This window comes from Desmodus rotundus, chromosome 6 (assembly GCF_022682495.2).
Source record: "Desmodus rotundus isolate HL8 chromosome 6, HLdesRot8A.1, whole genome shotgun sequence".
Taxonomy (NCBI): Eukaryota; Metazoa; Chordata; class Mammalia; order Chiroptera; family Phyllostomidae; genus Desmodus; species Desmodus rotundus.
Window position 1 is genome coordinate 43,498,484 of NC_071392.1, and position 18,318 is coordinate 43,516,801.

At 38.1% G+C, this 18,318-nt stretch overlaps 1 protein-coding gene across 1 annotated transcript in view; it reads left to right on the forward strand.

Annotated features, from left to right (window-relative positions):
• Positions 1 to 18,318, forward strand: part of MAGI2 (membrane associated guanylate kinase, WW and PDZ domain containing 2) — a 1,366,741-nt gene that overhangs the window by 1,195,279 nt on the left and 153,144 nt on the right. The window contains 3 exon segments of the mRNA XM_053926810.1: positions 638 to 827; positions 8,913 to 8,954; positions 15,459 to 15,550. Of these exon segments, the coding sequence (XP_053782785.1) occupies positions 638 to 827; positions 8,913 to 8,954; positions 15,459 to 15,550 (324 nt within the window).

The following is an 18,318-nucleotide window of genomic DNA, read 5'->3' on the forward strand; positions in this document are numbered from 1 at the left end:
CAGCAGCAGCAGTATTTTGGAAAAGAAGCCACCAAATCAGCAGTAAATGAGGCTTCATAGAAGACTTTGAACAATTCACAAATCCCAGATGGTTGTGTTATTACTAATAAGTTGTAAAAAAGTGATTGAATGTTCAAGTATAGGAGATTGCTGGGATATGCATAGGTGTCAAATGAACATGTGCAGACTACTTTATCTTCTGTTTCAGTAAAAGCAATGCCAGGTACTTGGACCATATTAAAAGAGGAATGATTCCATATATTTTTAAGCACTTACACGTAAATTAGCATGAGATACATCTTGCCTGTATTTTATAGGAAAAAAGAAGACACAGACTCAGAGAGATTACCAGTAGGGGATTTGCTGATAATTAACCAGCTTAGAGGTGACAAGGTTATATAAGTTTGCCTTTAAACTTCAGGCACCACTTGTATGTATAACAGTCTATGGTACTTTATTATGTAGACATAGAGTCCTTTCTCTCAAGGCACTTACACCAAAGTTTTTAAATGTTTCATGGGAGAAAAGTCCACAGGGCAAGGAAGTCTAACTTAAAGATGAGGATCGTACTATACAACAAAGGAAACAGCAAGAAAGAATTTGTCAGTCATTCTCTCTATTCTTCTCCACTTTCCAGATCATGGACCGATGGGAGAATCAAGGCAGCCCTCAGACGAGTTTATCTGCTCCGGCTGTCCCGCAGAACCTGCCCTTCCCACCCGCCCTTCACAGAAGTTCCTTTCCTGACTCAACAGAGGCCTTTGACCCGAGGAAACCTGACCCATATGAGCTCTACGAGAAATCTAGAGCCATTTATGAAAGTAGGCGTAAGTGAAAGCCACATAAAACGAGAGTACATGAATAATAGCTGAAGTCCTGCCAGGAGTTACACTGAGGCTGAAATGATCTGGTGTGATTTTTATGTTCTGAGATTCAAAAACTGTCTCAAAAGTAAAGGCAGCTCATCTAAACATTTCTTGTAAAAAACTTTTAAAAAGGCTGCTGACTCTAAAAAAAGCTTATAGCCTTTGGTTAAATTTTATTTCCTACTTTTCCCCCATAGCCCCTGAGGAAAAGCAGGAATGTATTTGGAATGGGAGAGAGGGCAAAAAAAAAAAGATTGCTAGTTTTCTTTGTCACCAAATAATAAGAAATGCTTGGGATTTTCATGTTGAATCTGATTTTGAGTCCGAAGTTCAGATTTTTGTCAGAGCCTTGAATGCAGGCACTGAAGAACTCAGGGCTGTGAGTCAATGTTAGCCAGACCCTTCCATCTCCCAGTCAGGAAAGTAATGGTTCCAAAAGCAGCCCTGAGCCAGGTGCCAATCATTTGTACCAGAAGCTTCTCATTTAATGCAATGGAGCCCATCTGAAAGTTCAGTCATAAAATAAAATGTGCATGCACTTGTCACCCTAATTGAAGGTCCTCTAAAATTATTTCATTGCACTTTATAAATATTAGAAAGCAAAAGTTTTTAATATTGCATATACATTCACTGTGCCTCTGTCCATCATCTAACAGGTCATCTCTGCCAAATGTTAGAGGACAGGAATCTGAATGGCATGAATGTATAACATGTGAGGGGAATACGAACAATGATATGAACCTGAGTAAATGGATGGAGAAACCCAGCCTATTGAGAGGGTTTGGTCCCTGGTGCTCCTGTTTACAGTCTGCTGATTTCCTTTGATTCCATGTTCCGCCAGGGTCTTCTTTCCAACTTTATCACTGAAGCATGAATAGCAAGTTTTACATTGTGTGTGATCTCAGAGGGTCTCAAATCTGCTTACTCTTTGATGAATTATGCACCCAGCTGGAAAGGGGAAAAGTAGATAGAATACCTTTTCCCCATCCTCTTCAACTGTTTGTAAGAGTAATTTTGGTTGAGAAAATACTTACAACAGCAGGCCATTGAGAAATTATTCTCATCAAAATGAACCTCCCTCTCACCTCATTATTTTTTAATAATAATCAGCTATGGATTTCATTTTTCCTTTTTTGGATAAACAACTAAAATGTCTTTAAAGGATTTCATAGCTACAATGACTTTGCTGTGATAGAGTAAGACTAAAGTAGTCATTTTTAGATATACATATAATATAGGGTATAAATTCGGGTATTAATGCTCATTAAACTGAAAAAAATTGAAAAGATTTCAGCACAGTTCTTAATACCTTTTATGCTTCAATAACCAAGTATTCGTTGAATACTTTACTCTTAGCACTGTGGGGAGATATCAAAAATGAGTAATATGCCCTGCTCTCACAAATTTAACAGGGGAAATAAGAAGAGTAAGTGGAAAGAAATGGAGATCAAGACACAGCAGAAATTCTAACATGAAAGGTGGAAACACATGGCAGGATTAAAATATCCTTATGTCCTTGGCTTGTTTAGGTTTTTATTACATTTAGGGAGCCTCCTGAGATGCTTCCCCCTGCTTCTGTCCCTTCATTAGTTATCTGCTCCCATCCTTCCACAGCTTCCTAACCAACACAAGGCTTTATTATTCAGGACAAAGGCAACACTGGTATTTATTCTGTCTTCTTTTTATGGGTCCCTGATACTGTTGTGCCCTCAAATTTCTGAGCAGGAATTGTGCATGACCTTCTTTTCAACCCAGAAAGAATTCTGATCTATTTACCTAGCCACTGCAATGCCGTTTCTGTTCATTGCCTTTCCGCTCCTCACCTGTAACAAACCAAGCAAACCAGCCCACCTTAACCCGCCCTAACTGTCATTTCCAGTCTTCCTTTGGGAGCACTTTCTCCCTTTTGGCTCTTTAGCCACCCAAACAACAAACATCCCTGATTCCCCACCATGCCCCCTCTGCCCCCATCAATGCCCCTCATATGTCACCGCTGCTGCCACTGTAATCATGGCCCCCCTTCCTGTTTTCATCAGCTCTCTCTGTAAGGTCACAGCAATGTTTTCAGGGTCACAGTTCTTAGGAAGCCAAAAGAGGGTGAGCTCATTTTCTTTCCCATCCTGTTCTATCATGTTATTTCATAACACTAAATGGAGTGTGAATGAAACACAGAAATCACGTCAAGGTAAGAAAGCTTTACCCTGGAGATTAAGGAAACCAGAAAAGCATGGTGCCACTTTCTCCAGTCTCTGGGTAGCTGATCTGTTCACTCTGCGTGTGTCTTAAAGAATAAGCCAGCCCTTTGGCCTCTATGCATTTCCAGTTTCCAACTATAAAAAGTTTCATTCTCTCATTTAAATTTGTAGAATACCCCCCCCCAAAATTTTTTAATGAATAGGGGGAAAGCTCGGTCTATTTCTTACCATCCTCAAATAGGTTTTAAAAAAAAAAAAAAGATCGTGAAATATATTCATCCAAACAAAAGGCCCATATCCAAATTTTGATCCCACTCCTCTTCTTATTCCTTTGAATCACATGCATAATATTTAGATTTGGATCTATTTATTCTTGTGTCCCTGAACCTTTTTTCTGAGAGAAAAATCAGTGGGACTGGGGAGAGAATGGGAGGGAATCCTGACCAACGCTGTCTAAACCAAGTCCTTTGACATTTTCCCTGGTTTATAGCAACCTCACGGTATCCTCCTTTACAACCAAATCTACAGAGATTTTTTGTATTCACATTCAAAACTGAGTTGCAGTAACTGAACAAAAGGATGTACCGCCACCCACAAGCGTCTGCTGTACAGAGCTACAGAATGTTTGTTATATCACGGCTGTCAAGAAGTGTTTGGATTCAAGTTACCAGTCCCCTGCAAATGATGGAAATTTATCAAATGATGTAAATCCTGCTGTGCTTCATTTGGCTCATAATTAGATTATGCTGACATTTAATGTGCAGGCACAGGACATCTTAATAAAGGTGTATTCTTAGGGGAAAAATGTAGTGATTTTAAACAAACAAAGACAACCATAAGATACTAGTATTGCATGAAACAGAACATGATAGGTCCATGCTTATAGAGGAAAGTAGAAACATCTCCCGTTTTCATAGATCTTCTTGTGATGAGGTGGGACTGAAGAGAAAGAAGGAAGGCCATCCCACTCAGCAGGGAAGGCCATGCCTCTGACTTCAGAGCACCAGGCAGAGTGCCCAGAGGCGGCACCTCCAGGCTCCACATCAATCAAGGAGAACGTATGAGACATTCTGTATGTGTCTAGAGCCCTGCCGGGCACTCTAAAAAAGAAAAACCACGAGAAAAAACCTCTTCCAGATGAAGCTCACAGTGGAATTGGAGACAAAAAGTAGGAAAACAATTTCTGAACAAGACTGCATTACACAATCCAGCAAATAAGATCAGTATTTTAACAAGAGAAATTGTGCAGTAGTTTCAAGACAATTAGACCAATAATTTCTCTTTCCATGTGCAAAATGTGTATTTAATCCAGAGACTGTCTTGTGTTAAATATCTTTTAATGATCAAAAATCTAATTAGTCCTTATTGGAGAACTTTGTGCAAAGAAAATTTTTTTCCTGCCAACTTAATTCTACATAAGCTTAAAGCTCACATACATAAAAGAAGTACCGTGCCCTCAAAAAATCCCAAAAGAAGCTTTGACTAAAGACATTTTGGAGATTTTTGTGTTAATTATTTAAGCATTGACCCTCTGTCCTTACCTACAATTCCCAGAAAAAGCAAAATATCTCACCCCCTTATCTACTCAAGGCTTTTACAAAAATGTTGTTTTTCTCTGGATTTAGTCTTTGTTGATAATTGATTTCTTGCTGTCCCCATTATTTGCATTTTTAAAAATTGAAGGCAAAGGAAAATATGTCCCTCTGAATTATGGGAAAAGCCATGCTGTTTTTCACTTCTACCACCTCCGTCCTTTCCCCATGCATCTCATAAAAGAAAAGACTTTAATTTTCTCTGCAATCACAAGAGAAAGGGCTTAAATTTTCTCGGTTTGTATGTTAACATTCCGAATGTTGGGATATGTACACCATTTCTAACCTTGGAAAAACTGCCTGTTTCTAAAGGCCCTCGCTGCTTTTCCCCTGGGACTTCCTCCTGCCCTTCTGTCTCTCTACGTGCTTGCGTCATCACTTCAACCACGTCTTTCCGATATGATAAACATTTTATAATGCCTACTCACCCATGAGACTACCTGTACATGCCAGTTTGCATAAAACAGCCCTGCCCTGTGTTGTCCTGGGGTAACAATTAATAGCTCGCCTTTCACTCTCCAGGCTGTCTTCATTTAAATGATAAATTATATGGCTTCCCCTTACTACATCATCTATTAAAGCAATAAACATCATTACCCTCCAAGAAAAGCATACATCTAAATGTAACAGACCATGAATAAAATTTCCAATACCTACTGAGACAGTTTCTTTCAAGTTACTTCATTTGATGGGCTGAATTTTTGCCCATACATGTTTTTTTCCTACTTTGAAGTAAAAGACTTACGTAGTGGCTTGCCTAGTAGCCAAACTCAGTCAACTCTCTCCACACCCAGAAAATTGTACATATGTAGAAATTTAGAGCATGGCAAACTAAGTAGAAAAATAGGGAGCAAAGCTTCACGCATTCAAATACTAGGTTATGGACATCTCGTTCTTATGACAGAGAATAAGTCAGATTCAATGTCACAATAATCACAGGACCAAAAGGGAGTTAATTTTGTCTGCCTTCCTGACCCTAGGGAAGATCGTGCTCACGTAACTGCAGATAAATGGCTATCATGGCCCCTCTCTTTATTGCCAAGCAAGGTGATACAAAGTGCTTCCCATAGAAAACGAGTACGGCTCACTGTGGAACCTTACAAAATAAAGTTTGATCATGCCAGTGAAGTCGATTATGGAATGAGGGCCTTGTCCTGTTGCTTCAGTTTTCCTTAAGCCAGACTTATTCTAAAGGTTTGTCTTATGCTCAGCTCACAGGACCATTTCTTGGGCATACTCCTCACTGTCGCCTCAGAAGCTGGAGCAGACAAGCAAATGGAAACAGAAAGAGGCAAAAAACAATCCCTATTCCCTGAAACTCTCCCCTCACAGTTCTGTACCTTGACGTGAACCCAAGCTGAATTATGACTGAAGTTGTCCAAACATTTTTTTCCACAATGAACGTTAGTTATTATATATAAACAATTTATGGGGTACAACGTGTCCATACTGCTTTGTAGTAAGACATCTTTCAGATGCAAGATCATAAAAATGTCAGGGATATGTATGGTGTAATGTGCCTTATAGTATAACCTCTTTGAAATAGAAATTTCTCCGGCATTTCTTCACAAGGAGCTCACAGAATCAGTTTTTCTTTCTATAAATTAGGAAGCGTTACCCCGTAATAGGCAGTGAGTATGACACCAAAGGTAGCAATCTAAAGTAACCACAGGCCATTAAAGAGCATAATGGAGCAGCAAACGGTTTTTTAGTGTTGCACTTGACGTGACATTATAATTTGTAGCCGATCAAAAATGGACATTTTGTTTTTCACATCTATAGTTTTTATTCTGCTCTTTTGTTGTTCACTGTGGAATTCTTTCATTGTTCAGTATTGTAATACACATATAATTCATGGCTAATCACAAATGGGTAGTTGTATTTCTAACCTATAAGTTTTTCTTGCTGCTCTTTCCTTGCTATTCCTAAGCAAGGGTTGTAGTTTACAGTGTCTCCCATAGTAACAACAGAACCACTTAGAAAAATGGGCAGCATGAAAATACTGTCCACCCCCCTCAGCGTTGGAAATACGAATGTAAATGGAGGTGGGAGCCAAACGGCACGAGATGCAGAGTGCTCACAGCCAGAGCTCCAAATCCTGTGCGAGCACTTCTGCTTGAGCCTACCTGTCTCCAGTCTCCTTTGCCTTTGTGATTAAATGCCCAATATGGTCAAATTGGACATATCAGTGGATTTAAGAAAGATTTTGATAAATTCATAGATGCCATAGCTGCAGGCAGCTGTTAAGTGACCGTGGAAGGCCATCTGAACTTCCTAGAGAACACCATCGTGTCTGAACCCTGCCAGGTGAAGCCCCGGCCTTGTTTGCTCAGACACTGCCGGTGTCCAACATCCTCAAAGTACCACACACAAACGCCCTCTGGAGCGCTGTTGAAATGTTAAAAATAACATGATGTGTAAATGCTAAGCCACTTTTTACCAGTGACTTTAGCATGAGAATCATAAAAAACCAGAAAAAATTAATAATATTATCACTTAAAATGATCTCAACTGTACTATGAAGGTTAATTTCCCCTACCATTTTTTCCATGGGAAAATCATTATTGCTATCTTTAATATAATTTATATCATGGTTTGATCTGTGAAAAAATTTGCCTTTCACCGGGATTTCTAATATATCACATTATGCGTCACTTTGCAGTTATAATATACTGATAAAGAAGATCAGTAAATCCTGTTAAGCTGCCTTTGCTATTTTTAATATGTAGATTTTAATTTGGAAATCTAATTTCAAAAGTAGTGTTTTCAGGTAGCTTTGTACATAGCGATGGTAATATCTATATGTCTAACAGATCCCTTTAACAGAGAAAGTTACCATGATATGAGCTAAGTAATAAATGGAGAGTGAAATGAAATTTAGGTTGGGAACACGTTTTCCACATGTATTTTAGAAATTAGATCTAATCCAATAGCTTATACATTTATTTCATTCAGTCATTTAAAATTTAATGCTCCTAGAATCAGGCAGAGGATAATGGGGGGAGGGATAATGTGAAAAGTAAACTCTAAAATCAGTCCTTGATTGAAAGTTATTTAGTATGTCAAAGCATTTGCTTGGTGGCACAAGTTGACAATGTAACCCGAAGTACTTTCATGAATAAATATGAGACCATCAAGGCTGCAGTAAACCAAGTGTAATTGCTGGATGACAAGTAGGGCCTAGTGAGATTATGATCGTACAAAATGTCAGTTTTCCAACTAACGGACGTCTCTAGTGGTAGCAGTCTGCCATCCCTCCTGATACAGCTCTCTCTCCTTTTAATGAAATTATATTTCTCAGTTCATAATCCTAAGCAGTCACACTAAACATGAGATTTTTTTAAATAAAAAAATAACAATTCTGCTAGAAAACTAATTTGCCGTCACCGTGAAAACACAGATTGCCTGACAGTGACACTCGTCCTGCCTGCTGTGCGTGAGACTAGCTGTGCGGGGTGCAGCAGGGAGCCCCCGCAATCCTGTGCCTCACCATCGCCCTCAAGAGGCTTCTATTTTCATTTTCATTGTTGAACACTGCAGAACTCTATTTGAAACAAACAAAACTCAATTAGAAAGTAATTAGAATTTGGTCTTACTTTAATTTTTTTAATTTCAAGATAAAATATTAGTGCTTCATATATATATTTCAAAATGCTTCCTAATATTTTGTACTCATGTTCATGAATTTTTATGTTGTATATAGTATAGCTTATATCATAATTCTCATGAAAGTTCTCTATTGATAAAATAAACCAATTTAACTCAACTATTGGTATATAACTTCAACTATCCAGAGTAAGCATCAAAATATTTGGACTGGGGTACATAAATTAACACAATTGTTTATTGAATTTTTAATTCTTCATTATATTTGATGGCATAGTATCATAACATGACATTTTAAAAACCTGTACTTATTGTGTGTATTTTGCTCTGGATTGACTTTACTTTCAAATAAGCATTCTTACCATGAGAATCAAAGGTTAGTATTTGGAAATGGTGATCTTTTCTCCATTCCAATCTAAAGGAATTCAGATTTTACTATTTTATGTTTATGTGAAAGAAATACATTTATAGACATGTTCCTATACATGAAACAGTAAATCTGTTCACTAACTTCCATAGATTTTAGAGCAAAATCGTCATTAAACATGAGCATAAATTGGGGGTGAGTTATAATAGCAACAAAAAGGAAGTAAAGATGAATGTTTAAATGCCATAAATGAATCTCAATTTTAATTCCCCATTTTCCCATCCAGAACAAGTGCCCCCAAGGACCAGCTTTCGAATGGATTCCTCTGGCAAGTATTCTTCAGTTCTCACAGTCCTATGAATGATGTCTTCCATTTTGTGTAACAAATCATTCTTTGGATCAGTGTCAGTTTATTAGTATATAATTTTTATTCACCCACACAAGCATGTATTTAAGACAGAAAACAAATCTCATTAAGGTGGGCTTAAATGGCGGCTGAGGAAAAAAACAAAAGACAAAAGAAAACAGTCATATTTCTTTCTTTCTTTCATAAAATGCTCTAGTAAAAGACTCGAGTAAAAACCAGGTGACAAAGCAAGCCGCCAGACTGACTAGATGGATGCTATTCAAGACCGTAGTAGCTTCTAGCCACACGTGGCTATTGGGCGCTTGAGATGTGTCTACTCTGAATGTGGATATGCTGTAAGGTGTGTGCCAAGTCCACACGAGATTTCAAAGACAATACAAAAAACCCCAGAAATGTATAATATTAATTATTTTATATTAATTAATACTTAAATAATATTTTGAGTATATTCAATTTAAAATATATGATTAAAATTGATTTTACCTGTTTTGTTTTGCTTTTTAAAATGTGGCTACTGGAAATTTCTTAATTATTTATGTAGATTACATTTTCTTTATATTGGATATCCCTGGACTAGACACATACATATAAGAAGCTAGAGTATTTAGAGACATTTGCAATTTAGACAGTTCCAAAGAACATATTAGAAATTTTGCTATATAGAATGAAATTATTTTCACATCAATTAAATATCTATATCAATTTTTTAACCATGCAATTACAAAATGCTACATTTCAATAGTTTTTAAGTCAGAATTGAAAATTATAATTTCAAGTTTAACAGCTGCTAGTAATAATTTACTTAAAAGAAAAAAATTTTGACCCAAGCATTCTGGAAATACCAATTTTGGTTTAGGCTAAAATACTTAATGTTATTATGGAAATGAAGGAGGAAAGGAAGGTTCCAATTTTTTTACTCCTGGGAAGTGCTTTGAACAGCTGACGAGAGCATGGGACTCAAAGCCAGAACACTGAAACAATTGCAGAAAAAAAGAGCATTTTGTAATAATAGTGCTATTTCAGGTCTGTAGGCTCACAGCACACATCTCCAGAGTGTTTCCATGATGACAGCTCATTATCCATCTCAGCATGCTCTAACTCCCCCTGGAGAATTTATGTGCTCGAGATCATTTCATTCTGTAAGTTTCCATGTCATTTTTTGGATATGTAGAAAATATCAAAGATATATGCTTAGCATTTTGTCCTCACATAATATCTAAAGTATTTGTTTATCTTGGTCTGAACATTTTTAAAGCATGATCATTCTTATATATTGACTATAAAATCATGATAATTTTTAAGAATATCTTATGTCTAGAGGGAAAATAGACCTAGTAATTACAGATGCAAAATAAAAGCAGGACTTAATTCGAGATTCTAAATCTCAGTTTACTAGCCACAGCCAGCACATTTCTTTAAAAAAATCTCAGCTTCTGAAAGTACTTTATTTAAAAACAAAAGAAGAAAGAGCCACTTAATTATTTAGATTACCTTGATGTATGTGCAAAATACTATTTTTACATTTCAAAAGATACACATTACTTAAAAGAGAAAATATAATACAGTTTGAGTACATTACACTATTGTGCAACCCAGATTTTCAAGAAGAGTACTGATCCAAATATTTTGTTAAATATCCACACAAGTTAGCAAAATATTCTGGAAAATCATGACTACATCCAAAAGTAAACAAATCTCGCCTACTACTCCTCACGTTTATAAAATGTCCTTATCAAATTCTGTATCATGATTTTTGACTCAGATATATTTATCATAATTATAAGGTATTTTGTTAACTTTAGCTGTATAAGATACTTAGGTATAAAGGCAAAGTTGGTAGTAAGAACTCACAAATAATGTAATTATGAACCGAAGTGATAACTCCATGGTATAATAATGCTGTGGTTTATGGGGTCTGCTGGATTGATATCTTAAAACAATTAAATTCAAGAAACATGTATTTGTCAACTTCTCTAGACTATTCAATGGAATACTATAGATGCCATCACGAAGGGAGAATGTGAGTGAAAAACAATGAATTCATAGCCAAATGAATGGACAACTTCACCCGAAGATAAGAAAGCCAGGTCATGGAGTATCACAGAAACCAAGAGTAAAAATCATTTCCAGAGGGAGACCTTTATTTGTTTAGAAATTAAAGATATCAGAGGTCCTAAGGGTGCATCAACAGAAATCAATCAGAATGAGGAAAGAGAAAGTGGCCATTCTTTGGTCATTAGGATGTCATGAATGACCTTAAAGAGAGCAGTTCAGTTGTGCCAAAAGAGCATAAACCAGATTGGCAGGAATCAGTCACAGGTGAGAGTGAAGATAAGAGAGTGAAAGTCCCATTAGGGGCTGCTCTTCCAAGAGAGAAATGGACAGATAAGTAAGGGAATATTAAGAATGGAGAGATCTGAATTTATTTGAAAGATGAGGTAAAAAACCATGTAGTGTTGGAGACAGCTTCTAGTACAGCTAAAACATCTTACCACATTCACATTGTCAAAGGTATAAAGGAAAAAAGTGAAGAGAAGGGATTCTTTTAAGACAAAAATGTGTCAGATACTTATCTGGTAATGTTGGATTGGAGCAATAGAAATTATTTAATTCCTGTTTAACTCCTTCTGTATTTGGAGTGCATTGGAAATCCAGAAGCCAGAGGCATATGTAGTAACTACCTATAATTTCTGACTCCATCCTTGTAGTCTTTCCTAGACCTCTTTACAAAGAAAAGCCAAAAAGCAATACTCTTTCCAGCAGGAAAAAATTGAATGAATTCATTCTCTGTGCCAAACTGATAATAAGCTCGTGGTACTTATGCTTTAATTAAAACATGAAAGGGGACTCAAGTACCAAAATTTAATTGACATGTTTACAGCAGCAGCCCATGTGCCAAATTAATCCATAAAAATGCTGTTCTTTGCATTTTGAAGCTTTAATCATTCATAAAATTAATCAGTTGTGTTCAGTCACCCATCATTTTCCCTAAAACTGTGCACAAAGCCATGTCTTTCAAACTCTAGACTAAGGATACATATAACATGTGAAGCCTTCCTGGCATCTTAGTGTGAAATAAGAATCAGCTTTGGAATTCTGCTTTTCTTTATTATGAGGAAAGTTGCCCTGATAATTGGCTGTGGCCACCATTTGCTACTTTAAAAATGTGTTAGCTTTTTCAATATTAGTGGGAGCCCAGGATAAATCAGAACTTGTAAATTCCATTCCTGTAGCTTGCCACGGGGGTCATGTCAAGTCCCATCTGGGATGAGTATCTTAAGCAGTTTTACTTCATAATGACTGAGGACCCTGGGATCCAGCTTCTCAGGCAGAAACAAGCCTGGCCATGGCTGGCCATTGAACACCAACATCCGAAGAGTGTTCTGTCCCTCTGCAGTCCATTTCTTCACAACCCTGCCTCATCCTGAGTTGCACCGAGCAATACTTGAGGTATTCCTGACAATTCTGCAAAAAAGGACTGAGGAAAAGGAGGGTTAAAACAAAAAGTCATGAAAAGAGAATAAACAAGAAAATAGAAGAGAGAAAAAGGATGTTGGTGGGGGCATTCCTGAGTGACAGTCGAATTGACTCAGGTCCCACCAGATGTCCACCAGACCCCTTCATCAAATGACCTTCCGGGTGCATGGTGGTGATTGTTAAATTCTGTCACAATGGAGTGAAGAATTGGCCCTTGGATTTCTTTGCTTTAAGTTCTTACATTAACAGAAGACATAAAGCATGATAGGATACTTTTAAACATGTCATCAGGCCTGAAGAGCAGCTAAAGGAAAGTATCATAAACATCATAATCTTTCAAGAGACATAACAAAGCAGGAAGGAAAAGAGTCATGTCTCCCAGCTTGGTGCATATAATTGTAGTTATTTTCCAAAGCCAGACTCAAATTGGGATGGGGAGGATAAACTAAAGAAAATTATCTTTCTAAAAGCTCTAATTTTCCCTAGGAAAATAGAAAAATACCACTGCCTTAGGGTACAATCTATCATTTAAAAATTTTTTCCAGTTGACTATTTCAAGTTCCCATGCTCTGCAGTCTCTGAGTCTACCTTCAAAATTAACAAAGAAATAAAAAATAAACCATGTCTGCTGGCACTTTTCTAATGGGTCTCCCTTTGCTGCTCTGTACTTGCTCATGTACCATGAAGCTAGCCCTCTTCTGCTTGGACAGGGTGAATTGAAGATGGCGTGGCTGGCACATATCACCCTATGTTTGAGATCAGAGTGGGCAGAGCGACAGTCGGAAAGTCCTAATGTCACCAAAGCGCACACAAAAAATAGGAGAAGTAGGATGAATGCCCAACTCACATCTGATCTTCAAAGTCAAATAAAATTAACTACTTAAAATCTATATTTCTCTACCAATAAAGGGGGCAGTTCTGAGTCATTCATTTAGGAAAAGCTTTCCAGTTCCCACAGGAATCACAGCATTCTCTAACACAAGACAACTCCCTTCTAGCTTAGCATATCAATCCATTCCTGAGATTGTCAACTTCAACATTAGCTTGGGGGAAAGTTTTACTTCATAAATAAATGGATTACACAATAAACTCCTCTTACCCTCTTACAGTTCCTCATGCAATATGTACTCACCAATGATGCAAAAAATGGCATTTATAAGAGTAGATGGAATGTTCCGGTTAAACATGTGCTAGCTCTGTTATTTTAAGTGCCAAAAATATGTCATGCTCTCCTTGTATTTTTTATGCATATGTGGTCTAGAGAGCTTAAACTAATCTGGAGAGGAGATGGTTGTGAGCAGTCACATCACAACCAACTTTCAGAGGTTTGAACAGTGATTTGACATAACCTGTCACCTTGCCATCTCCCCTGGCCTTTCTTCCTCCCTCGGGAGAAGTGTAGGTACATGCTGTGATTGTGCAGGGCTGCTCCCCGCCTCCGGAGTCCCAAAGCTTAGCACACACTGCAGTGTGTGATTTCATATGTGGTATTATACATCCCAGAATAAACTGAGTTCAAAAGTCAGTTGGGAATTACAGAGTGTAGGGCAAAGTTATTTTTATCTTTTACCACCCAACTCTAATTAATTATTCAATAGGAATTAAATTCTTCTAAGTTCTCTCATCTTTAAAATATGAATGATTATATAATTCATAAGGGATGAGTAATAGATGTGGAAATCCAATTGGTTAGTCTTCTGTGAGTTTTATTTTAGTCATTGAATCTGTCTCTCAACTATGACTACTAGTGGTCCAGACACAGCTTCCTGTCCCTTAAGAATTCTCTGAAATCTCATCCCAATTTCCAAAACCATCCATTTAAGCAAGGAGAATTTAACTTAATATTTGCTTCTGTTAGTTCTACTATACCTCCTTAAAACCATTAAGGCCCAGAGATCACTAAATACTTCTTAAACAACGGATGGGATTAATAAGTATTTCCTAAAGTTGCTGATCATCTATTGACATCCTAACAGTGGCATCCTAACATTCATTTAGGAAAAGCTCTCCAGTTCCCCCAGGAATCACAGCATTCTCTAACACAAGACAATTTCCTTGCTACTCAGTCATCATGGAGACTTTTCCCCTGAGGAAGGGTCAAAGGTCCAGGAGCAGAGGACGAGCATAAATTATATTTTCTTTAAATAGTCAAAAGATTTCTTAAGTTTCAGTTTATTTATTCTAGAGTTGAAACAAATGACATTCGGAAGAGTTTCCCAGCTTGTTTTTAAGTATATTTCTGTTCTTTCAGCTAACTGCAGAAAAGTATCCTCCTAGTTTCCTTTAAATACACTAGTGGAGTCAATAGTGAAAATGGCTTCCACACTGTAAAATATTTGTGAATAAGAGTTCACTTAGACCTAGGCAAATTTCTGCCCCTAAATTATAAAAAACCTAAAGGAGTTAGAAAAGAAAAAGTTGACTCAAACTTCAATACAGAAAACTTTAAATTCTATGTTTTCTACTGTTTACAATTTTAAAAGAAACATCTTTTTTTAGGCAGAAGTTCATATCCTCTTCTCCCTGCCCCCCTTCACAAAATTGGATGCATCAACCATAAACAAATATTAGTAACTTCTAGGTAGTACTTTACAAGGTAGTTCCAACATGTTTCCATCTGTTCTCTCATATTTCTAAAAAAATCATTCTAATCAGAATAAACATCTTCAGAGTGACAGCCAGTCTTCTTAAGGATATTCTAAATGCTCTCAGGAAAGTAAAGAATTACAGAGGTGTCAATTTTTTTTTTCACCCAGAAAATTTGTGAGCTCTTCCTGCCTTGGCTGGTCACTGTTAATTCAGACTACCTAATTTGGGAATACCTACTTTTGGTGCCATACTATTTTTCATTCTCTATGCTCTCCATTAACTCTAACAGCACTCTCGTTAATCACATCCACAATATTAACATATCATTGGTGTGTTCAGTCCTTCAGTGGGTGGGGAGGCAGCAGGATTCATTACTCAATGGGATCTCCTTTATGCCAGGTCCAGATTATAAGGAGCTGGATGTTCACCTTCGCAGGATGGAGTCTGGATTTGGCTTCAGAATCCTCGGAGGAGATGAGCCTGGACAGCCTGTAAGTGGAATCTTCTTTGTATCCACACTTGGGCCACACTTGTGTGTGTCTGCATCAGAGGAAATGCCTCTGTGTATGACATCCAAAAGGAAATTTTTTAGGACTCACATAAAGAAGTTAGAGGCTTTTGTTTTGATATTTAAGTTCTGAAAATATGCCAGTGTTTCCATGCCTATATACCATCAGAAATCAATGCACATTATATTAAGAAAGGGACATTACTCTTTCTTAGTATAGATTGTATTTTTCTTGACTATTTCAATTATTTAATTGTATTGGACCAACCATGGTCTCTCCGGGCAGCAACTCACAGGTAAACTAACATGCCACATGACAGAAGATACATGTGAAGGGGTGGCTTGGAGCAGCAGAATTATGTGCGTTTTCAATCAAAACTACTGGGGAGAGAAAACACAGTGATAAACAGGAGTAAATTGAAGCTCAATGCTGCAGAATTTCAACTTGAGAAAATGTTCACAAAGTCAACTTCAATTGGCACAATATTGGGAATTTGGAGAGGCTCTGGAGAAATCTTTCCTCCCTATAACTCATCTTCCTTTTTAATTAAAATATTTGAATAACATCAGTTAAAAACATTATATAAGTGTCAAGTGTGCAATTCTATGATATAATATTATAATATAATAATATAACACAATACAATTTAATACTCCATCTGTATACTGCTTTGTGTGTTCACCACCCAAAGTCCGGTCTCGTTCTGTTCCTATCCCTCTGGTAACCACCACACTGTCTATAACTCCTCTTGGTCTGTATATGTAGAACCAAAATGGTATCCACTCCCTTTCCATACAGAAACATTCAACCTCTTGGCCTCTACAGGGGACTTTTTTATGCTTGGCTTCCTTCGGGATTGTTCTCTAACATGTTCAGAGTCTCCCTGTTCAGTTCGATCAGTGGTGATTTAAATTCCTTTTATGCAGAGACTGCGTCTTTTCCTTTTCATTATCCTTTGGTGTCCCATAAATGAGGGGTGTCAAACTCATTTTCATGGGGGGCCACATCAGCCTCACAGTTGCCTTCAAAGGGCCGAATGTAATTTTAGGACAGTATAAATGTAACTACTCCTTAACTAGGGGCAAGGAGCTCGGCACTGCCACCAGGTAGAAACAAGGTGCCAGGCCAGATAAAACAAGGTGGAGGGCCGGATTCAGCCTGCAGGCCTTGTGTTTGCCACCTGTGCCATAAATGAAAAGTGTGGCATTACCCAGAGTTAGCCAAAGTCCAGATTAAGATCTCCGTTCTCATAATCAATAGAAGAAAAAAGCAAACAAAATACAACCAGAGACATTGAGGTTGGGAACAGTCTAGCAGTGGCCAGGGGGGAGTGGGGTGGGGACAGTGGGAAGAGGGGATTGCAGGAACTATTATAAAGGACACATGGACAAAATCGGGGGGGATGGTGAGGGTGGGGGAGGGAGGTGGGTTCAGCTGGGGTGGGGGGGAGGGAAGGGGAGAAAAGGCATACAACTGTAATTGAATAACAATAAAAAAAATTTTTTAAAAGAAAACAAAACAAAACAAACAAACAAACAAAAAAGATCTCCGTTCTCTAAACTACCAAGTCTGCCCAACACGCCCGACACCAGCTGCAGTGAGTCTGCAAAACTGCAAAGTCTGAGGAAAGAAATCTCCATAATACTGCCTTCCCTTCAGATAACAGCTGCAAATGTGGGGGTCCCCACAGCCTCCCTCAGGTTTAATAATCCCCTAGAACAACTCTTGAACTCAGGAAACTGCTGTACTTAGGATTACAGTTTTATTCTTGTGGATAGGAATAAATTAGTACCATGCAAAAAAAAAAAAAAAAGGCACATAGAACAAAGTCTGGAGGGTTCTAAATGGGAAGTTCCATCTCCCTCCGAGATTTGCTATCCTCCCAGCATCCATCCACTCAGAACTGCCAGCCAGGGTTGCTCACCCATTTTTGTGTCCAGAGTTTGGGGTTTCATTATGTGGGCGTGATTGATGGAATCATCACCCAGGTGGTTGAACTCAACCTCTTGACCCCTCTCCTTCCAGAAGGTCAGGCTGATATCACAGAGCTCAAAGACCCAACACTCTCATTACAGGACTGGTTGTTCTGGCATGGTCCGCTCCCACCCTAAGCCCGTCGGCGTGGCTGGCTCCACCCTGAGTCATCTTCTTAGCGTAAACTATCAGGTGCCCACCATGAGTCTCCTCATTAGCACAAACTTTCAGGTGCGGCCCAAGGGGCTCACCACGGAAAACAAAGGTACTTCTGTTCCAGGGTATTGCGGTAGCTTTCAGGAAAGGCCAGACCTCTATTATACAGCCATATGCTGAAAATGGAGATACCAAATGAAGGAAACAAAGTGAAACTATGTCCAAATTAAAATAGCTCTTTAAGGTGACTTTTATAGCATGTTGTAGGATACCGGACAGTAACGAGACTTTTTAGAGCATTGAAGATTAAATCCTTATAGAATCCATTGTACTTAAACTAACATCATGCCTCACACTGAACAACTTCAGGGGTCACCACCAGGAAGATAAGATCCCTTTTTGTCCCAGAACACACTGACTGACACACTTTTTTTCTCCCTTACCAGTCTGTGAGCTCTTTGCAGGCAGGACTGTGTTGTGGTGGTGTTTGTGCCTCCCGAGCCTAGCACAAAGCCTGGCACAATTAATAAGTGTGAGATGGGATTTGAGAGAGTCCTCTTAGCCAAACCAAAACTGTCACCTGAGCTTCTCAGAACAAAAGTGATCTGGAGTATACGTGT